This window comes from Myotis daubentonii, chromosome 10, assembly GCF_963259705.1.
Source record: "Myotis daubentonii chromosome 10, mMyoDau2.1, whole genome shotgun sequence".
In the NCBI taxonomy this organism is placed as follows: domain Eukaryota; kingdom Metazoa; phylum Chordata; class Mammalia; order Chiroptera; family Vespertilionidae; genus Myotis; species Myotis daubentonii.
Window position 1 is genome coordinate 76,340,778 of NC_081849.1, and position 24,411 is coordinate 76,365,188.

A 24,411-nucleotide genomic window follows, 5' to 3' on the forward strand; every position below is an offset into this window, starting at 1 on the left:
GAAAATGAGGAAAAACGGCCTTTGGGGTGTAGTAATCAAACTTTGTTCCTTATTAATGCTGGTCACAAGAATAATTTATAAAAGTTTGATTTAATCTAAAACTGATATCTGTAATAATAATAAAAGCATAATATGCTAATTAGACTGGATAGCCGAACGAACTTCCGGACATCCTTCCAGATGACCTTCCGGATAAAGCCAGGGCTGCGAGGGCTGAGGCAAGTGGCTGAGGCTGCAAAGCCAAGCCCCTTGCACGGATTTCATGCATCGGGCCTCTAGTTATATAATAAAAATATCTCAAAATCTATAAAGAGAGAGTAGAAAAAGACAGCATTCATCATCAGTTTTTAATCTTTTTGGAGTGTTTCTTCTATGATGTGGTTATGGAAATTGCTTATCAGTATCTGTAGTATTATGTTGTACTAGAGGCCCAGTGTATGAAATTCGTGCCCTGGGTAGGGTCCCTTGGCCTGGACTGTGCCCTTTCGCAATCTGGGACTCCTCAGGGGATGTTGGATTGCCTGGATTGGGCCGAAACTGGCAGTCCGACATCCCCCAAGGGATGTAGCAGTGCGCGAAGTGGCAGGCAGCTGGGTAGGAGCCCAAGCCGGGCTCAGCGCTTGGTGCTGCTAACCACTTGCTGCTCGCTCCTTAGTGCTGCTGCAGAGGTGGGAGAGGCTCCTGCCACCGCCGCTATGCTTGCCAGCCCTGAGCCCGGCTTCTGGCTGAGTGGCACTCCCACCATAGGAGCGCACTGACCACCAGGGGGTAGCTCCTGCCTTCTGGTGGTCAGTGCGCATCATTGCGACCTGTCATTTTGGTCATTCCATGTAAAGGTTGCTTAGGCTTTTATATATATAGATTATATGCATTTGAGCTTTGTTGTTATATAGGGGTGGGAAAAAGTAGGTTGATAGTTGTGGGGGTATGATAGTTTATTCTTGTATTATTATTTATTTGTTATTGGATTATTTATTATTAGTAACCTACTTTTGCCCACCCCTGTATATGATCCAGATAAGCTTTCACAAGAACCTGTATAAACCATCACAAGTCTAAACTGGAAATTGGAAAATGAAAAACCACTGAATCTGTTTTGCTGGTGATGAGTTATTTACCCAGAATAACTTAAAATTAAAAAAAGTAATTTGAATAAAGTATACTTTATCAAAGAGCCTATGACAAAAGTTTGAATTAAGCACAAATCCAAGATGGAAGATTTGACTTGGGTGGTAAACATACAATATAATATACAAATGACATATTATAGAATTGTATACCTGAAACCTATATAATCAGTCACCCCAATAAATTCAATAAATAAAAATAAAACATAAACTTAAAAAAACAAATACAAGGTTCTTAGATAATAAGCATTATTTTAAATAAGCAGTACAGTGAGTAATTAAAAGAGTGCAGATTCTGGAATCAGAATGCTAGGTTCAAATCTCAGCTCTGTCACTTACAGAGTTTATGACCTTAGACAAGTTATTTAATCTCTCTGGATGTCAGTTTCTTCTTCATTTAAAAATGGGGCCAATAATAGAGTATGCCTTATATTGTTGTAAGTAATAGAGGATATAAAATGCTTAGAAAGTACCTGACACTAGCTAACGTTGTCGTCATCATCATCATCCATTCACATTCACAGGTGACATTTCCTAGTTACCTTTATAGTATAGGGTTCTAGTGATAGTTTTGATTTTCCTTTTGAAATATTTACTCCTAAAGATAATTTATTCAAAATGGACCACATTTCTTTTTTTAAAAATTTATATACAGTAACATCTTAAATGAATATGAAATTAAATTAAACTGAGATTCCCTTTTTACAGTGTTTCTTAAACACTGTCCTACAAATATACATTTTCATGTGCTCATACAGAGCCATTTTGTGGGTGGGGCAGCCATGAATTACAGCAATTCTAATTAATACAAATTTTGTCTTTAGTAAAAACAGGCCCTGGACAGCAGTTAAACCACACTGAATTGGCAATTCTACTAAACCTACTACAATCTAAAACAAGTATTAATATGGCTGATTTTGTTCAAGTGTTGAACATTAAGGTAAACTCTGAGACTGAACAACAGCTAAATAAAATAAACCTTCCTGCTGGAATTTTGGCAACAGGTGAAAAACAGACAGATCCATCAACACCACAGCAGGAGTCTTCAAAACCATTGGGAGGAATTCAGCCTTCTTCTCAGAGCGTCCAGCCTAAAGTGGAGACTGACGCTGCCCAGGCGGCCGTGCAGAGTGCATTTGCGGTTCTGTTGACTCAGTTAATAAAGGCTCAGCAGTCAAAGCAGAAAGATGTGCTGCTAGAGGAAAGGGAAAATGGATCGGGCCATGAAGCAGCATCGTTACAACTGAGACCGCCTCCAGAACCTAGCACTCCAGTATCGGGTGAGTGTGCAGATAGCAGACCACTAATGTAGCTGTGTTCACACTGTTTTTTTGCTGTTGATGGTTATCTATAATGTGTATTGTTGAGTGGCATTGCTAGGAGATGTCTGAAAATTCTCAGGTCTTAGGTTTTTTAATCTGTTTACTTCTAAAAATTGACGCTTTAGCAAATTATCCATGTGCGATATAACTTATTATGAACGTCATGATTTCTATGGTTAAGATATAATCTTTTACTCCAACTATAACAGGATGATTGACCAAGGCAGAAATTTTGCGTATACAGTAGCTTTTGTTCTTCAAGCAATAAACAGGTATATATGAGATACCTTTGAAAAGTCAAATATGATTTAATTTTTTGGTCACGATAGACTTAAATGGTAGTAGGCAGTATTAGGATTTATATACTGTTTCCCTTTTCTTTCTTTTTTTTTGGGGGGGGGGGAGCGGTTATGCAGAGATGGAACTTCTAATGCTCTTTAGGACCACCCATAGGAAACCTTAACTATTTTGAACATTTGGTTTTCCAAAGTATATTTTGACTTTTTTTCTTCTTCTTTTTTTTTTCTTTTTTCACTTAGGGCAAAATGATCTCATTCAGCACCAAGATATGAGGATGTTAGAGCTCACACCAGAACCAGACCGGCCTCGTATTCTGCCTCCTGATCAACGACCTCCGGAACCACCTGAACCACCACCAGTCACTGAAGAAGATCTGGATTATCGGACAGAAAACCAGCATGTTCCCACCACTAGTTCTTCACTAACTGACCCTCATGCCGGAGTGAAAGCAGCCCTGTTACAGCTGCTTACTCAGCATCAGCCCCAGGATGATCCCAAAAGAGAAGGTGGGATTGATTACCAGGCAGGTGATACTTATGTACCCACTTCAGACTACAAGGACAATTTTGGATCCTCTTCTTTCTCTTCTGCTCCTTATATTAGTAATGATGGTCTAGGAGGTGGCTCTGCTCTACCATTGGAACGACGTAGCTTCCTTGGCAACTCAGATATTCAGTCTTTGGATAACTACAGTACTACTTCATCTCATTCTGGTGGTCCACCTCAGCCTTCTGCCTTTTCCGAGTCGTTTCCCAGTTCAGTGGCTGGATATGGAGACATTTACCTCAATTCTGGTCCCATGTTGTTTAGTGGAGACAAGGACCATAGATTTGAATATAGCCATGGCCCCATTGCAGTCCTGGCGAACAGCAGTGACCCTTCCACAGGGCCAGAGAGTACTCATCCTTTGCCGGCAAAGATGCACAACTATAACTATGGTGGTACCTTACAGGAGAGCCCGGGCGGCCCCAGCCTCATGCCTGGACAGACCTGGACTTCTCCTGCCCAAGGACCTGGATATTCACAAGGATACAGGGGACACATTAGCACATCAGCTGGCAGAGGTCGAGGCAGAGGGCTGCCATACTAAGTATCAGTTTTTCCTCAGGCACATCATTTTTATCTGGAAAGACTTTTCTAGCTGCAATTTAAGGCAGCAATCCAAGAGACTTGAATAATATTAATTCAACAACAGCTTTATTTTTATGTGGAAAGGGTCTTGCATACAATAGTTTAAAAAGACCAAAAAAACAAAAAACCCCACCTTTGCTTAAATTCATGCTGTTCTGAAAACTAGATCTATTGATTGTACATCTTCACAAATTCTAGTTAACAGTTTTATTTTGTATTCTTGCAGTTTTAAGTGGATGCTAATATTAGGGACATAAAAGTTCTTTATGGCCCTCTTGCAGATCTGAACTATGCACATTTGTGCTTTTTTTTTGTAAGTTTGGACCAACTTTTATGTAACAACCAACCAATCCCTCCCTTCTCCAGTTTTACAACAATCAGAAAGGGCACTGATTTATTTGGTATTTTTCTTTTTACAAAGCTACCTTTAGTCAAAGGTCACTGTCAGTCTTTGCACCTGCTTTCAGTGTTATTGTGAAAGGTGTACTTTGTGCTCATTTCAGAAAATAAAACACAACCTTTCTCTTGATGCAAGTTTTTATAAAAAAAAAATGGTCAATGTTATTTTTATTTTATTTTGCAGATTATCATAACCTAGCAAAATGCATTCAAATGAAAAGTGGGTTTTATATGAAAAATATGGGTAGGGTGGGGCGGGTAAGTAAGTGCCTTAACAGGTAAGCTTAAGGTCTGAAAAGTAGTTAACCATTACACGCATTTGTCTTCTGAAGGGAATCAATACATTGTATTGAAGAGGAAGGGAGCTCTTGGGGGTTTAGGGCTGCCTGTTCAGTTCCTGTTAGATCCATTCTCTGCCCATCACACTTCCTCCTTTTCTGCCTGTCTTTGCGCTGTGTTATCTTCCACTACCACCTTCTCTTGAAAAGGGAGGGAGAGTAAAGAAAGGGAATAGACTGCGATCAGTACTTTGTTACTTCCGATAAGGTCTAAAAAGTTTTGTCATTTAAATGTTGAAAGTAAAAAAATATGTATTGAAAGCAATAGGTTAATGAGAATTTCAGAGCATGTTTTCTTTTAGGCTGCCATGTCCTTCCATTTCCATTTGCCATGGGTAATTGACGGGCAGTAACATAGAAGCAAGGCATAACAACAGAATTTGCATAATTCTATTACCACCATTGGGGGGAGGGGTAGCAAACACCATATTTTAAGTTACACAAATGCCATTTTAAGAAAAATTAACGCTGTTCACTTGTTAATTACAAAAATTGCCTAAATTTAATTTATTGCAAGTAAAGAAAAAGTGAGAGAAAACTTCTCCTCTCTCCTGTGAGGTTTATTAGGACTTCTGCCAGACTTAGAGCAACTTTAGTTCAATTCAGCATTTTATTAAAAGCAACAAAGAATGGAGAAATTATTATTTAAATTGTAATGTGTCAAATCTAACTTTTTGTGCGCACACACACAGATAATTACAATAATTTTAGAAAGGAACCAAAGGTGCATAACCAGTGTTTCCACATCATTAAATGAAAAAATAGGCTCTGGAAATGAGAGTTGTATCAATTTACCATTTTGTTTTCACTGTTCTCTCCTGGAATCTGATTTGGAGTCTTAAATTGAAACAACTGTTATAGAATGGAAATTGCTCCAGTTCTAAAGTCAGTCTTTTAACCCTGTGCCCTCTATCTGACTTGTGAACCTTCCTTTAATATAGTATATGGGAAGCATTCTAGCTTGGTGAGAGTAAGAATATTTTAAAGTGGATAATTTACCATTTTACTGCTATAAAATGATGTCAGTTGACCATTTTATTTTTTGATGGAATTTTTTTGTTGGGAGAAATGAAAGAAAAACTTATTTTGCTTTTATTTGGATATTAAGTACTAACAACTTATAATGAAACTGCATTGCAGGAAGTGAATAAATATTTTGAAATTTTACAAAATAGCTACAGTATTCAAGTATCTGAAATTTTAATATGGTGAGTCTTAGAGCTTTAGACTTTCCTATAAGTGACAGTATCTAAGTTATTCTTAATAGTCATACTTGTTAATTCTGCTGACCATAGTAGCTAACATAAAATTGAAGATATTTATGTGACATGAATAGACTGTGTTTTAAAAATTAAATATTTTATATACAATTGAACTGTGTTTGGATAGTTTTTCTAATTAAATCTTTTAGTTATGTATTTATGTTGCGAGAGCGGCTGGATGGATAGGGAAGTTGTTACTTGAATATTGCCCTAACAGCAGCATTGATTGAGAGACATACCAGTATTTTATGCAACACTTAGAAATAATGTTGCCAATTAAACCACATACAATTCTAAATAAGATGAGCGAATTTAAAAATTCTCCCCAAATTCAGAAATGGGAAAGAATGTGTCTTAAAATCTATGAAAAATGATAGTAAAAATTTTATACCATTTAATATTTTAGGAATTTGGACTAATAAAAAGAGCAGGGTTAGGAAATTGCTAATTCTGTAGGTTATAATAATTGCAGTAATCACTAGGTATTCTGGAGAGAAATCTAAGGAACATAAAATATTGCTTAAGTTTTTTGGAAAACAACCACACGGTAAGTCGGATTCCAATGAAAACAGAATAGATTGACCTATCAAAAGAAGAAAATGTTTGTCGCCCATGTGAAATGCCTTTGTGTATTTCCTGACACAGCAAGTTTTTCTGCATGCAACTCATTATGTTTCCCATCTTTATTTAGTTCATTATGTGTGGGAGAGTTATAGTCACCCATGTAATTTAAAGACTCATTTTAAGGGGTTTATTGATTAAAACAGTTTTCAAATGTGAATTAAGATAATGTGTTAGCTGTGATTCAGAACTTCATTCTATCAGTAAATACATATTTAGTGCCTACCAAGTGCCAAGTACTGTTCTAATTACTTGGAATACATCAATAAACATGGAAGGCATTAAGTCATACTTTCAGTAGGCTGACAGTGAACAGAGAGATTTTTAAAGTGTCTTGAAAAGCTATTTGCCACTTGAAAATGTGAATGTCTTTGTAAAATTTTAAAGTCATAGTTGAATACAGAAATAAGGTTCTGGAAAGAATAGAACAACTGGAAACTCAATAATGAAAACAAATTTTTAGTTGCATCTAGCTAGTTTGTAGTAAGCCAATTTGTAGGAAATACCAAGATTTCTTGAGAAAAATGGAAGGTAAATGGGTTCAATGCTTCCAAACTAATCTCACTGGTACTTCAGAGTTAAAGTACCAGTATTTGTATGAGCTTAGTCAAATTTTTAATAACTTTTCACCATAGGTCCTTTACTCATTTTTTTGGAGTAAGTCTGAAATACATGTTTTGAATGAAGATCTGATTCCCTGGGATATTGGTTTTGATATTTTAAAAGTCTGAAAAGGATGTCCAAGTAGTTTAAAGTTATCTGGTCCATCTCTTCACTTTACAGCTAAGAAAATGAGACTTAAGAGAGATGGATTGCCAGTGCTTGTTCCTCTAGCTAGGTTTAAATTCTGCAGAAAATACTTAACTTTTCAATAGGAAAACTGACTATTAAAGTACCAATGTTTTAGTAAGAAAAATTAAATTTAGAATACTGAACAACTAATTTAAGTCAGATGACTTAAAAAAGTCAACAATCCAGAAAAAATAGGAAAATAAGCAATTTTAGAAAATTTAATTAGGGACTATTTCATATGTGGGTAGTCTTTAAAAAGGAGGCTCCTCTTTTTTTTTTTTTTTTTTTAAGATAATAGCTTCTTAAATATCCAACAATTAGAAAATAAGACTGAATCATTAAAGTGTATTTTCTATTTGGAGGAGGAGGAGTGATATCAGCAAGTCTGCAAACATTGCTTTTATACTTTATCAAGGTTTTATGATTTTTAAGTTGTTTTATAGGGGGAGCAATGGTTTGTGAGGTACCAGAGGCCCCTCCACATAAGGTCTTAAACTGTTTCTAGTTTAATTAAAAATAATAGCTGTAAATTAATAAAGTATCAAGGGATCCAGTTGAAGATGGGGAAAACAAAATTTTAATCATAATGGAAAAACCTTGCCCTTCAAACTATATAGACTAAAATTTTGTGAGTCTTATTCCTTTCACCATATCAAATGTCCCATTAAAAAAGAATTCTCTGGTTCTACTTGCATTCCAAATGCTGCTGTGTAGTGAATTACCCTTTAGTTTTTTCCACAAGTTAATTTGTTGTAAAGTTATGCTTGCTTTTTTTTTTTTTTTTGGCAAGAACTTTTAGTAAAGTCTTGTAACTGTTAAATCTAATGTGTTTAAGCCATTTGTTTAAAAAAAAAAAATCTGTATTTGATAGTCTGTAAATAAACTGCCATTAAGAATTTCCAGGCCATTTTTAGCCTTGTTTTCTTCTTGTTTATCTGCAGAACAAATTTAGGAATCTTGTCTGATAAAGGTGACCACTTGTCATCCCCACTCTGGCATGTTTTATTGACTAAGTTTAAAAACCTGGAACCTTTTTATATGAGTACATATGTGAAAACATAGGAACACAACCAGAGATAACCACCATTAATATTTTTCCTTTTGATGGACGGATGTGAAAGCAAATCTATTTTTTAAAAAAACAATGGGATTACATTTTGTGATTAGTTTTTTTTTTTCATTTAATATATTGTGAACATACTATGTCAATAATTCTATCCTCTTTTTAGTGGTTCTAAATTCTTGTATGGAAAAACCGTAATTTAACAACTTCTTATTGCTGAACATAAAATATTTCTAATTGTTATAAATAACAATATGATGAAAATCCACATAAATACATATATACAAGCATACACAAATTCCTTGGAGTTGCTGGCCTAAAGAGTGTACTTCTAAACTTTTGCTTCTAAATTTCTAAGCTTAAAATTGCTCTCAGGAATGGTGCTCAAGTTTTACATTCTTCTTCTGCTTTTCATTTAGCTATGTTAGCTATTTAAAATTTTTAAGTCTTTGCCAGTTTAACAGGTAATACATCATTTTAATTTATATTTCTTAGTGAAATTTATTATTTCATGTTAGCCAGTTGTCTCTTGTTTATTAACTATTCATAAGCTTAGTAGGCATTTCTCTCTTGCTCTGAAGAGCTCTTCATATAAGGACGGCAGCCCTTTTTAATCTTAAAAATTCTGGGGATATGTTTTAATTATGTATAGTGAAGTCTATCTTTCTTTATGGTTTCTTCTTAGAAAAGCTTTCTCTACTTTAAGATTACTTTGCCCTGGCTGGTTTGCCTCAGTGGTTGGAGCGTCACAGGCTGAGGGGTCCTGGGTTTGATTCCCCGTCAAGGGCACATACCTTGGTTGCAGGGAGATTTTTAAAGTGTCTGGAAAAGCTAGTGGTATTTGCCTAGTAGGGGCTCCTGGGAGAGGCAACTGGTCCATGTGTGTCTGTCATTGCATTGACTCTCTCTGTCTCTACCCCCGTCCTTCCTCCTTTCCACTCTCCCTGGAAATCAATGGAAAAAAATAGCCTCAGGTGAGGATTATAACAAACAAAAGGATTAATTTTTTACACAGATTTTAGTTTACTTCTCTAGCATTCTACTTTTACTGTTAATTCTAAGCCATTCTAGAATTTGTTAGATGTGAGGTAATGACCCAAATTTATACTTTGTTACTAATTAGGCCAACAACATTTGTTAAACAATTCATTCTATCCCTAGGTAGAAATTCTTGATACTCATTTGGGGGTATGTTTTTATTGACTTGAGAGAGGAAGAAACATCAACTGGTTGCTTCCCATTCTTGCCCCAACCTGGGATCGAACTTGCAACCTGCGTATGTATCCTGACTGGGAATGGAACCCACCACTTTCTGGTATAAGGGCTGACTCTCCAACCAGCTGAGTCACACCGACCACGCTGGCTATCCCTAGTTTTAAAATACCATCTCTGTCTTATGTGGGTCTATTTCTGGGCTTTCAGTTATGTTCCACCCCTGATCTTTCTCTTCTGGTTACAAGTACTACACTCTGTTATAAACTATGCATCTTTCATTGTAGTCTTTTTTTTTTTTTTAATATATTTTATTGATTTTTTACAGAGAGGAAGGGAGAGAGATAGAGAGTTAGAAACATCGATGAGAGAGAAACATCGATCAGCTGCCTCCTATGCACCCCCTATTGGGGATCCGCCCGCAACCCAGGTACATGCCCTTGACCGGAATCGAACCTGGGACCTTTCAGTCCACAAGCCGACGCTCTATCCACTGAGCCAAACCGGTTTCGGCCATTGTAGTCTTTTTTAAATCACTTCAATTCCAGAAATAGTTTGTGACACAGACAATATTTGTTGTAGGATGGAACTTAATTGTTCCTTTGTCAAAGTTTTCTATTGCTGCCCATTTATTTTTCGATGTGACTTTCAGAATCACATTTTGATCACAAGTATTGTGTTAGTATTTTAACTGTAAATGTACGCTATATTACGTGTTTAAATTTATAATGGTGAGCAGGTCTTTTCATTGAAAGCATAGTGTTTTATTTTGGAATGTTCCTCATTAAAAGTTTGAAACATTCTTTATTATAGTTCTGATATGTGTTTTTTTTAAGTTTCAAAAAATATTTGTTTTGCTTTTAGAAATGGACTCTTCATATTATTATTAAGGATTGTAATATTTTAAACTAGTCACTACTTATATAGAAAAGCTATTGTGTGTTTTTTTTAAATTGGCCACAATACTTGACTTTTCTATTATCATTTTTAATGGCTTTCAGTTGACTGAATATGATAATGGGAATTCTTTTTCTTTTTTAAAAGATTTTTTATGGATTTTTAGAGAGGGAGAGGATGAGAGATAAACATTTATGTGAGAAGGCGACATCGATTGGCTGCCTCCTGCATGCCCCCTACTGGGGGATCAAGTCCGCAACCCAGACATGAGACCTGACTCGGAATCAAACCAGCAACCTGCCAGTGCGTGGCACAACACCCAACCAACTGAGTCACACTGGGTAGGGTGGGAATTTTTGTTTTGGATCTTATGAATGTCTAATTTTTGCTTTTTGTTAATCCTGTCCAGATTTTATTTTTCCATTGATTTTTTAGGGAGAATGGAAGAGAGAGGGAAAGACAGAGAAACATCTATGTCGACTGGTTGCCTCCTGCACAAGCCCTGACCAGGGTCCCACCAGCCAGGTTGCAGGCTCCAACCAAGGTACGGTCCTTGACTGGAATCAAATCTGCGACCTTTTGTTCTGCAGGCTGACGCTCTATCCACTGAGCAACCCGGCTACGGCATGAATATCTAATTTTGAGTATTTCAAGATTTTTTTTAAAATATATTTTATTGATTTTTTACAGAGAGGAAGGGAGAGAGATAGAGAGTCAGAAACATCGATGAGTGAGAAACATCGATCAGCTGCCTCCTGCACATCTCCCACTGGGGATGTGCCTACAACCCAGATACATGCCCTTGACCGGAATCGAACCTGGGACCTTTCAGTCCGCAGGCCGACACTCTATCCACTGAGCCAAACCGGTTTCGGCTCAAGATTTTTTTTTATGCGTTTCTGTATTTACCAATATATGGATTTTCTCCTTTAACCTAGTGATGATAGATACCAGTTACATTAGTAGAATCTAATATTGAGCCATCTGTTTGCTGCATTCTGTTGACTAAACTTGTATTTAGGATTTTGTATTTATTATTCACTCATAAGAGAGAAGTCTGGTTTTGATTAACAGGTTTTGATGTCTTTCCAGAGTAAATTAGAAAACGATTTCATGTTTTATTTGATTTAGAATAGTTTATATATTCTGAGAATTACCTGTTTTCTGAAGTGGTATTATTTTATTTATATCCAAATACACCTGAATCTTTTCTTGAATGTAATTCTTTCACAAGTTTTCTATTTCCTCATGTGTTCTTGTTCTGTCTCTTGAGTAAATCTTGGTAATTTCCCTTTTTCTGGAAATTCATATATAGTCTACCTTATACTTAAAATGTTTTTTTAGCATATGGGTACACTTAATGTTAATGTTTTAAATATATGTTATCTACTATTACATATCCTTTTTTTGTCTTTTCTCCTTGTCTAGACAAATAGGATTTGCCTCATTCCACCTCCATATTCTTTTCTCACCACCAGAGAATAATTATCATGTATTTCTAATTTATTATAGTATATTGATTTTGATTCCTTTCCTTTACTGTCTTTATTTTTCTTCCTTTCAATTCTAAAAGAAACCATTTTAATGATAGGAATTCTCTTCTGATTATTTGGCTCCATCCTATAGGTTAAGAATGTATTTGTTTTCTAAATTTCTGGCAGTGCAAATTTGCTTGTTTGATCCAAGAATTATTTAGGATAGTGTATTTCAACTTCGGGTGGTTGGGATATTTAGAATTTTTAGTTTAGCTTTTTTTTGTTAATCACTTGTAATTTCTATTACGTGCAGTTTTCTTTTAGAATTTATTAAAGATTTCTTTTTTTTTTTAAATATATTTTATTGAGTTTTTACAGAGAGGAAAGGAGAGAGATAGAGAGTTAGATACATCGATGAGAGAGAAACATCTATCAGCTGCCTCCTGCACACTCCCCACTGGGGATGTGCCCGCAACCAAGGTACATGCCCTTGACCGGAATCGAACCTGGGACCTTTCAGTCCGCAGGCCGACGCTCTATCCACTGAGCCAAACCGGTTTCGGCTATTAAAGATTTCTTTTTAGGTTGCTAAGCAAACAACTTTTGTAAATATTTCCTGGGTGCTGGGGTGGGTATGTCCTTTGTACAGTTTTCATATAACCATTAAATTGATATTATTAATTAAACACTGGTGAGATTCTCTATAACCTTCCTTATCTCTCAAGAAGTGAGACAGTTAGGTAAATTCTTATGCTGCTATTATGTATTTTTTCCTTAGATGTCTAATCCTTTTTGCTTGATGTATTCAGCATACACCTAATCATAAATACTTAATTTTTTTCCATTCAAGTTTTTTTTTTAAATATATATTTTGAATTACTTGGGCTCTATCAGTTTATTCTGTACTTTGCCTTTAAATTTTATTTTTTAAATGCTACCTTGCTGGCTTTGTTTCTAATCTTTTGCTAATTTTTTTTCATTTTCTCTCTTTTTCAAATTTGTATTTTGGGTTTTCTGTTGATTTTTAGTGTGTACAGGCTTTCTATTTAGCTTTAAATATTTCAAAGACTTTGAAAACTCAAACTGATTGTAGGCTATTATTGACCTTAGTGGTTTAAAAAGCAGGCTTACAAGCCAGCCCAAATCCTGGCTTTATTATTTATTAATCTGTATGACCTTAGGTTATCAAAATATTGATTCTCAGTTTTTACATTAGTGAAATGGAACAATGAAACAATACCTAAAGTTTTCAGGATTGGATAACTTAAAAGTGCCTGGTATATTGTATAGTAATTGCTTTATGAATGTTTGCTGTTGGAGAAAGAGATTGGGTGGGTGTAGTAAAGGAAACTTTTACTTCATCATTGATGACTATTTCATATTCTAATTAAAAAAAAATGTCTTTGTAATAAAATAAATTCTGAGTTGGAAGGTGTCGATTTCAATCAACCAATAACAATATTCACCATTGATGCTTTCCACATAATATAAAATATTTGAACTATCTTGTTTCTAGTTCCATCTTAAACATCTGAAGGACTGATTAGTGCATAAAGTGTCATTTTCTTTAGAACACTACAGTTTATTTTCAAATTCAGAGAAATGATTTATTTCTCTGTGTCCGTTGGATGAGATAAGGTAATTCTACATTTGCTAGAAGGAAATGGTGTAAGTCTTCTAGCATCTGAACCATTCACTTCGGATATCCCATGTTCAGATTGGCTCTTTCAGGCCATACCTGAACACAAAAGTTTCAGCCTTGAATGGGCATCAGACTCACATGTTAAGTTTCATTTTTAATTTCATTTTAAAAGTTATTCAAGTATAACATGTATAAATTAAGGTAATATTAAGTGCACTTAATGAGTTTTATATGTTTACTAGAGGCCTGGTGCACCAGTGGGATCCCTTGGCCTGGCCTGCAGGATCGGGCCGAAACCAGCTCTCCAACATCCCCCGAGGGGTCCTGGATTGTGAGAAGGCACAGACCAGGCCAAGGGACCCCACCAGTGCATGATTGGGGCAGGGAGGGATGCAGGAGGTTGCAAGCCAGGGGGGGGACAGCGGGAGGGCTCCAGGGCGTGTCTGGCTCATCTTGCTCAGTCTCAATCAGCCTGACCCCAGCAGCAAGCTAACCGACTGGTTGGAGTGTCTGCCCCCTGGTGGTCAGTGCATGTCATAGCAACTGGTCAACTGTCTGCCTTCTGGTGGTCAGTGCATGTCATAACAAGAGGTTGAGTTGCCTTAGCATATTACGCTTTGGTTGAATGAACAACCGGACACTTAGCATATTAGGCTTTTATTATATAGGATACCCGTGTAATCACCACCCAGAGCAAGACAGAATGTATCTATTATTCCAGGCCATCTTGCTCCTTCCCAATCATTACCCCTAAACAGAGCTATTCTAATTTCTATCACCTTTAATTACTTTCGCCTGTTCTTAAGCTTCATATTAGGGGAATCAGACAGTATATACTCTTACTAACAACTTTGGTCCAATAAATTTGGTAAGTTAGATGAAATAGACAAATATAATTTAAGATTGGCAGAAGAAGAAATCTAAATGTCTTGTATGTATGAAATGAATTGAATCTATATTTTTCCCACCAAAAAGAACCCCAACCCAAATATATCTGAAGGCTAAGAATGCTTCACTAATGAAATCTTTGAAACACTTATGGAAAAAGTTATAATTTTACTTTTAGAGACTATTAGAGATTAGAAAAAGAAGGAATAAGTTCCAATTCATTGTATGAGTTCAGCATAAACCTGACACCCAAATCTGACATAGACTTCATGAGATAATTATAAGCCAATATCTCACTGAACATTCTTAACAAAATAAAAAATTCAGAGATTTTTTAAAAGGATGCTACATTATGACCAAGTGGAGTTTATTCTAGGAATGCAAAATTGAGTAACATTCATTAATCAATGTAATTTACCATGTTCATGTAATAAGGGCAAAAGGTATAACATTAAACATCCACTTATAATTCCCAGCAGACTAGAAATAGAGGGAAGTTTTTAATTTGGTAAGGATACCTATAAAAAAAACTACAGTAACAAAGCTAATGGAGAAGTAAGGAACATTTTCTCCCTGAGGTCCAGACAAGACAAGGATGTTCACTATCACTACTTGTCAATATTTTACCAGCGGTCTGAGCCATATGGCAAAGGGGAAAACATAAAGATTGAAAAGGAAAAAAAAAAAATCTGTCTTTATTTGAATGACATGATTGTGTATACAGAAAATACAGAAGAATCTATAAACAGGTTATTTTAGTAAGAAAATTGAATAAGCCCTAACCGGTTTTGCTCAGTGGATAGAGCGTAGGCCTGGGGACTCAAGGGTCCCAGGTTCGATTCCGGTCAAGGGCATGTACCTTGGTTGCGGGCACATCCCCAGTGGGGAGTTTGCAGGAAGCAGCTGATCGATGTTTCTCTCTCATCGATGTTTCTAACTCTCTATTCCTCTCCCTTCCTCTCTGTAAAAAATCAATAAAATATATTTTAGAAAAAAACTGAATAAGGTCAATATACAAAAGTCAATTGTATATATACACACACACATATGCTAGCAAACTTTGAAAACAAAATTAATCACATTAGCATAAGAAGTCATCTGCTTAGGAATAAATCCTAAGATGTACTTCTATACTAAAAACTATAAAACACTGCTGAGAGTAAAGATCTAAAGCTATGCAGGGACGGGGAGCGAGCATGGGAGAAGGCACTAGCTCAGGAATTGGAAGCCTTGATAGTATAAAGGTGTACTGGTTAATGCAGATTTTGTAATCAAAGAAAACACGATAATTACAAGAGAAACATCAAAAGTGCTTTATTCAAAGTAATGTCCATCGCTAGCTACACATTTCCCCATCTTTCAGGTAACTTGTGGATACCGTCCCAATAGAACTTTTCTTGTTTTGAGGCAAACCATTCAGAGACCCAATTTTCCACTTCTTCATATGTTTTGAAGTGCTGCTCAGAAAGTGCGTGTGCCATCGATTGGAACAAGTGGGAATCTGAAGGAGCAACGTCTGGTGAATATGGCGGGTGGGTTGATACTTCTCAGGTAAGATCTTTTAATGTGTCTTTAACTGGTTTTGAAGTGTGTGATGGTGCGTCATCACGAAGCAAAATTACTTTGCCGTGTCTTCTGGCCCATTCTGGTCATTTCACCATCAAAGCGTGGTTCAAACTGATTATTTGTTGTTGGTAGCGATCAGTATTAACGGTTTCACCTGGTTTTAGAAGCTCATAATACACCACACCTTCCTGATCCACCAAACACAGAGCATTGTCTTCTTTCCGAAGCGATTTGGCCTTGCATTCGATGTTGATGGCTGACCTGGATCAACCCATGATTTTGTGCATTTGGGATTCTCAAAATAAATCCACTTTTCACCGCCAGCCACAATTCGATGCAAAAAAGACTTTCTTTTATGCCGTTGAAGCAATATTTTACTGATGACTTTTCGGTTTTCCATTTGTCTTTCGTTCAGTTGATGTGTCACCCATTTTCCTTCATTTAAAATTTTTCCCATTGCTTGTAAAGGATCAGAAATTGTTTGCTGAGCAACGTTTAATCTTTCTGGAAGTTGTTTTGAGTTTGACACACATCTTCATCCAAGAATGCTTGTAATTGTTGGACTTGAAACTTTTTCAGTTGACCTGGACGTTCTTTGTCTTTCACATTGAAATCATCACTTTTAAAGCGTTTAAACCAGCATTCACAAGTATCTTGAGATGGAGCATGTTCACCATAAGCTTTCTGAAGTATACGATAACTTTCAGCAGCACTTTTCTTCAAAATAATGAGTTAAAACTTCCAGCAAATGCTCTTTTTTGGCACGAAATTCGACATTTTTAAGCGTAAAAATATTTATGATGTTAACACCTTCAGAAAATTTGACATATGAAGTTTTGAAGCTTGCTGTCAATACAACAAAATAGCATACATATCAAATCGCATATATATCAACATATATGTAATTCCATCTATTGAAAAAAAAGCCGCATTACTAACCGGTACATCTAGTATTAAAATTCTCATGTTGGGTTATCTATAGACTTAATGCAATCGCAATCATAAACCCAGCAGGTGTGTGTGTGTGTGTTTGTAAATCGACATGTTGACATTAAAACTGATGTGCAAATGTAAAGAAACTAGTCAAGGCAACCTTGGAGAACAAGGCTGAAAAACTTTTCCACCAGATTTCAATGCTTATATAAAGTAACAGTTTATTAAGATCATGTGGTATTGGCACAAAGACAGACATAGACCAGTGATTTTCAACCAACGTGCCACAATAATTTTTTTCTTAAATCTTTATTGTTGCACAAGAATTTTTAAAACATGCAATACCTGACTAGTCAGGGGCACTTTGTCAAATTTAAAAAATGACAACAGCCAACACACTAGCTGCCCAGTATGAATGAATCAAAATTATACTTACTTTTTTTTCAGATTGGCAAAAAATATATTTTTTGTGCTACAGAATTTTAGTAATTGCTTTATGTGTGCAATGAGATGAAAAAGCTTGAAAATCTCTGACCTAGGCCAATCAGAAAGAAAACAAATTGTTAGAGGAGGGTGTGATACAGGTTACACCAAGCTGCACCGGAGGCTCCGCCCTCCCCCGCCCCATCCTTGGAATGTATGTTCTGTCCACCATTGCCACAGGAGAGGGCATTTTTGGGGACACAGTCTTGAGAAGGCAATGTGTTGTTGAGATCATCTGGGTGGTATATGTGACGGAACCATCCATATAAACTTTTAAAATTCTGGCAGAGGGGTGGAAATCTACTCCTCGAGGAGCCCAAGATAGGCCTCATATGTAAGTTCTCTTGCTCATTAAATCTGCCACCTACCAATCTGGAGTGATCTGCCTCTGTCTTCACTCTCTCCTTGCCCTTTACTGGAGCCCATTTCAGATTTCATCTGGGAAGTTCCCAAGGTTTTGAACCAACCCAAGTCCAGAAACAGACCCTGGCGTACATCACCTTGATGGTCCCTCCCCAGCTGGCCAACTTCCAACATCCCTCCCTGGCCCCGATTGTGCACTGGTGCCGGGAGCCGGTCCATCCTTGCTGTTTCAAGGGACCTGGCATATATGGCATACTTTTCTTAATGTGTTTGCTCACCTTCTTGGCACTATGTGTTTTAACCAAGGTCACCTCTGAGAAAGGTTGTTTCCCCAGGTAGGGATTTTCCCCTGAAGTTAGGGAGGGAATAAAACCCCTTAACTAAGTGCCAGGTGGGTAATTAATCACTTTAACTACAAACAATCATGCTTAAGCTACATAATCTTTACTCCCTGGAATGGAGATAAGAAACGCCCTAACCTTTGGAATAGAGATTGATGGGATTGAATCAACTGGTATAAATACAGATGTAACAAGACAGAAAGACACAGAACTTAGAACACAGAATTCAGAAGACAGAACCTACACAGAGCCTGGAGACAGAAGAACTTTGCTGGAGAGAACATGGCAAAAGATCCTGGACTGAAACTGACTATAGAACATGGCAAGAGAACCTGACTAGACCCTGGCTACAGAACCAGTCTGGAGAACCTAGCTACAGAACCTGGCTATGATGATCACCTGAACGCTGCCTCCATGTCATTCCTTCTTCGCCGACTCCGTCCACACCTTTGGGGACCCCTGGACCTGCTGGGGTTGGACCCCGGCATCTGGCGCCCGAACAGGGACCCCTAGGTAAGCGCCCCGCACTCAGGACGGATAGGACTCCACCATAGGAAGAGGGTGGATAGTCTTCGCCAACTCCGTCCACACCTTTGGGAACCCCTGGAAAAGGATTCCCCTAGGTAAGCCCCCCCCCCCATTGAGAACCCCCACACTCGGGACGGATAGGACTCCACCAGGGTGCTACAGACCCCCCTATAGAGGATAATTAGGGTAAGAAGGTGGATAGTACAGAACTTAGATTGAGAAGATGTGCCTTACTGAGTCCAAAGAAAGAAGACTCTGTATTGATTCTTAGATTGAGAAGATGTGCCATACTGAGTCCAAAGAAAGAAGACTCTGTATTGATTCTTAGATTGAGAAGATGTGCCATACTGAGTCCAAAGAAAGAAGACTCTGTATTGATCTTTAGATTAAGAAGATGTGCCATACTGAGTCTAAAGAAATAAGACTCTGTATTGATCTTTTAACACATATGCTTGCTAGCAGAGGAATTAAGGTTACTCCCAGTCAGACAGAACGTTTTATACAAGAAGTATGTCCATGCTTTTCTGAGGAAGGAAAGGTAAATGTAATGGCATGGGAGAAGGTAGGCCCAAGGAGCCTTATCCTTAACCCCACTGCAGCCTTTCTACCCTGGGAAAGTGCAGGATTGGCAAGCTCTCCCTGGGATGATAGATCAGGACTCAGGTAATAGCGGAAAGTGCCAATCCTATTCTTAAAATGGATATAAGAGAGCATTTGAGGTTTTTCTTTTTAATGCTTGCTTTTAAAAAATAAAAAAGGGGGAATTTGCCGGGAGCCGGTCCATCCTTGCTGTTTCAAGGGACCTGGCATATATGGCATACTGTTCTTAATATGTTTGCTCACCTTCTTGGCGCTGTGTTTTAACCAAGGTCACCTCTCCGAGAAAGGTTGAATCCCCAGGTAGGGATTTTCCCCTGAAGTTAGGGAGGGAATAAAACCCCTCATCTAAGTGCCAGGCGGGTAATTAATCCCTTTAACTACGAACAATCATGCTTAAACTATATAATCTTTTCTCCCTGGATTGGAGATAAGAAACGCCCTAACCTTTGTAATAGAGATTGATAGGATTGAATCAACTGGTATAAATACAGTTGTAACAAGACAGAAACACTCAGAACTTAGAACAGAATCAAGAAGACAGAACCTACACGGAGCCTAGAGACAGAAGAACTTTGCTGGAGAGAGCATGCTGGAGGATCCTGGAGAGGGACTGGCCTCGGAGCCTAGAGACAGAGCCTTGCGGGAGAACATGGCAAGGGATCCTGGACTGAACCTGACTGCGGAGTTTGGCAGGAGCGCCTGACTAGAACCTGGTGACTGGACCTGCCTGGAGAACCTGGACAGAACCTGGCTGGAGATCCTAAGCAGAACCTCTCTGGAGATCGAGACCAGAACTTGGCTGGAGATCCTGGCTAGGCTGCTGATCAACTGAACGCTGTCTCCGTGTCATTCCTTCTTCGCCGACTCCGTCTACGCCTTTGGGGACCCCTGGACCCGCTGGGGCTGGACCCTGGCACACTGGTGGGGTCCCTCGGCCTGGCCTGCGCCCTCTCGCAATCTGGGACCCCTCGGGGATGTCGGAGAGCCAGTTTCAGCCCGATTCCACAGGCCAGGCCTAGGGACCCCACTGGTGTATGAATTTGTGCACTGGGCCTCTAGTTTTCTTAAACGAATCCAGAAAAGGTTGGGCTTCAGACAGAGTACACGAGGAATTCACGTTTACTTCTTGGTAGTTCTCTTGGTCCTGTCTCTCTCTGTCTGGCTTTATCTTTAGCTAGACTGTTGTGGCTGTCCCATGCATCACAGTGAAACAGAATTCCCTAGAGCAAGAAGGATCGCCTTTTAAGAAGTACATCTCACTAGCCCAAATTGAGCTACATACACATTGCCAAGTCCATTACTGAAAAGAGGAGTGAAATTACCAGTGACTTAGACCAGGGTTGTAGGAATGTTGGAGAATCACCTATATTTATTATTAAGCATTCATTAAAAAATAAAACAAAAAGTTGACAAAAGAATGAATCAGAATTATTGAATTTAAAAACATGATTGCAAACAAAAAAAAAATGTGGATGGGCTGTAATATAGAATATCCACAACTGAAGATCAAATTAATGAGCCGGAGTATCAAGCTAAGAAATGCTAGGGATGATCCTCCCTAGAACTCACCACTAAAAAAAGGGGGACATATGTAATACTTTCAACAATAAAGATTTTAAAAAAAGAGAGGGAAAACTAACTAACTAAAATTAAGTAGAAAAAAACATAAAATGAAAATTAAGAAATAGAGAGTAGATTTAGATATTCCAACTGTTCATCTGATAGGAGTTCCTAAAGGAGAGAATGGAGAGGAAGAAATAAATACTAGAAGAAGTTTCCCCAGGGTTGAAAGAGACATGAGTCTCTTCTAATTAAAGAGGTCCATGGAAAGCAAAGCAATATATATGATAAAAGATTTACTATTGAAATACATCAAAGTAATATTTCAGAATTTTAAATTTTATTGGAAATCTAGATTTATTTTTATTGAAGAACTAACAAAAACAGATTGTCTACTAGTAAAAAGAAAGAGAACCAGACTGGTGTCAGACCCCTCACCATTAACACTGAATGCTAAAACTTTCTGCAAAATTTAAGGGAAATAATTTTGACCTTAAAATACCATAGTCAGTGTGTTACAGTGTAGTTGTGTTCCCTTGGCCTTCTTGCTTTGAAGCATGGCTCTTTCCTGAGAACTCTGATTGCCCTGCATCCCTCGCGAGCAATAGCTCTTTTCTCCCCCTTGCATCAGTGGGCCTGGAGTCTAGTTAGGTGTCCTTAATCTTTCTTTTCACTTTCAGGCCATTCTCGTTGCCTCCTTAAAGCTGCATAGCTTTCAATTAGAAAGTAAAAGAAATAAAATAATAAAAAGCAAATAGTAAAGCACCATACCAAATACATACACACGCACACGCACACCTACATAGCTTTGACTCTCATGTCATCAGACTGTATCACTCATTTCCCCCTGTTGCAGTTATTTACTGATCTCTGAGCTATTCTTCCTCCTTCACTGTCCCCACCATACGCTGCCTCCTACCCATTCTTGGAAGATTTTAATTCCTGGCTTTCACTCTCTCCTATTTCTATCTTGATGTCAACATGCCTGTGGATGATCCTTCAAATCTTGGCTTCATTGTTTCTTGACCACTTCTCTAATGCTCTTATCTTCCACCTCATCTCAGCGACTTTTGCTCTTGTAAAACCCTGGACTTAAATATCAATCACATACTAACCCCCCCCCCCCCCGCCCATGGCAACTGAAAGCATACTATTTATACTACTTGAAAACCCCCTCTTAAGTTTGCAGCTCACTCCCTTTAGTACTCAGACTCCAATGACCTTTTCCATAATCACTCCCTCACTCCCTTATATACATACTAGAGGCCCGGTGCACGAAATTCGTGCACTGGGTGTGTGTGTGTGTGGGGGGGGAGTGTCCCTCAGCCCAGCCTGCCCCCTCTCACATACTGGGAGCCCTCAGGCGTTGACCCCATCACCCTCCAATCGCAGGATCGGCCCCTTGCCCAGGCCTGACACCTCTGGCCTAGGCGTCCAGCCCGGGCAGCGGGGACCTGCAGTGGCAGCGGGGGGCGCCACGATCGCGCGGGCTCCGCCCCTGCCCCTGCAGGATGCCTCTGGCTGAGGCGTCTGGCCCGGCCAGCGGGGACCCACAGCTGCAGCGGCCCCGCGATCGTGGGCTTCGCTTTAGGCCCAGGCAAGGGGCCCCTAGCTCCTGGGACTGCCAGCTTCGACCGTGCCCAGCTCCCATCGCTGGCTCCACCTCTACTTCCTGCTATCACTGGCCAGGGCGGAAAAGGCACCTGATTCTCCGATCATGGCTGGGGCCGCCTTTGCCCTGCCCCCCAGCTTTTAGCTCCCCCCTGGGTTTCCGATCACTGTCAGTGGCAGGGGGCTTCTTCCTGCTTTCCCTTTCACCTCCCTGCATTGTGCCTACATATGCAAATTAACCGCCATCTTGTTGACAGTTAACTGCCAATCTTAGTTGGCAGTTAACTGCCAATCTTGGCAGTTAATTTGCATATAGCCCTGATTAGCCAATGAAAAGGGTAGCTCGTACGCCAATTACCATTTTTCTCTTTTATTAGTGTTGATTCAACTTCCTTGTCACTCTCTTGCTTTCCTGTACTCAGCTGAAAAAACAACATATTTTAAAGAAATAAGAAAAGTATATGCATTATTTTGTAGGCATTTACGTTTATGTGAAGAATAATACATAGGCTTTGTGTGGGTCTTTGCTCAAAATTAGTTTGGAGTTTTTTGTATTGTATCATGTAGTTCTAATTAATTCAATTGCTGAATTGTGCAAATATGCAACTTATTCATTCTTTCTCCTATTGGTGGTCAGATTGTTGCCAGCCTTTTGATTAATACAAAGAACATTCTTGAATATGTCTCCACACAAATTCGAGTGCATGTATTTCTCTAGGTTACCAATGTTTTCAAATACTTTATCATAGAGTTCATCATCCTGTGTTTGTGAGAATTTCAAAGCCTTTACTGGTATTAATAAAATTTCTTCATCTTAAACCTCAGTATACCAGGAAAACCAGTCATCATTTGTTATGTGTCCAATGGACCTTTTTAATTTTTAAAAATAATTCTTTATTTAGTGAAAATGTAGAGAATAAAGAAATAAACTTTAATAGAAATTCTAATAAGAATGTAAACATAGAAAACACAACTTTTAAAAAAATATTTTTTCTGGTTTTGAAGACATTTAATACACAAGATGGTTATCATCCCTTAAACACAATTGGGTGTTCAACTATCATGAACCTAGAATATATTCACCTTATGAACTGTGACTCAATTTCAAATGTATCTTTAATGGGCTCTCGTTTATTATCAATTTTTATTTTGCACTTGCATATTAAAAATGTAATACATTTAAGAACTCTGATGTCACTTTTTTTTTTTTAAATCCTCACCTGAGGATATTTTTCCATTGATTTTTAGAGAGAGTAGAAGGGAGAGGGGGAGACAGAGAGACACATCAATTGGTTGCCTCCCACATGCGCCCGGATTGAGCCTGCTACTGAGGTACATGCTCTGGACCTGAATCGAATCCGGGACTCTTCAGTCCAGGCTGATGCTCTACCCACTGAGCCAAACAGGCTAGGGCTGATGTCACATTTTTATTGGAGAGGATGGCCACCTTTTTTGCTTCATAATTGCAAAAACATTTTCACTTTGATTTCTAAACACCTATCAGAATGGTAAACCCAATTGATTTTCCACTCTTATATAATCTATTTACCCCACCCCCCACCCCAGTATGGCTGGATATCTTTATTTCAGTTATGTTTGGCTAGAATAAGTAATGAAATTTGGAGATACAATAAATTCTCAAAGAAACTGATCTGGCTTATTCAGCTTAAGTTGTACCTGACTTTACTTCATCTTTTTTTTAAACATCAATTTTTTATTGTTGATAGTATAAAGATATCTCCCATTTGCCACCCCCCCCCCCACTCCCCTTCCCAGCCTCTACCCACCCACTCTAGGCTTTCACTACCCTATTGCCCGTGTCCATGGGCTATGAATGTAAGTATATAAGTTCGTTGGTTTAGCTCTTCTCGTCCCCCCAGCCCCACATGGAGGCATGTCAGTCTGTTCCCTGCCTCCATACTTTTTGTTGGCCAATGCATTTTGTTCATTAGATTCC

At 38.3% G+C, this 24,411-nt stretch overlaps 1 protein-coding gene across 4 annotated transcripts in view; it reads left to right on the forward strand.

The window, feature by feature from the left end:
- The window catches only part of CDK13 (cyclin dependent kinase 13), a 123,710-nt gene extending 116,136 nt beyond the window's left edge, over positions 1-7,574 (forward strand). The window contains exons 13-14 of one of the 4 annotated variants that reach the window (XM_059655734.1): positions 1,952-2,407; positions 2,989-7,574. In XM_059655734.1, coding sequence (XP_059511717.1) covers positions 1,952-2,407; positions 2,989-3,839 — 1,307 coding nt within the window. In that variant the 3' untranslated portion in view covers positions 3,840-7,574. The remainder of the gene's footprint in view (positions 1-1,951; positions 2,408-2,988) is intronic. The other 3 variants (XM_059655736.1, XM_059655735.1, XM_059655738.1) reach the window with 3 other exon arrangements.
- The last annotated feature ends 16,837 nt before the right edge of the window (positions 7,575-24,411 follow it).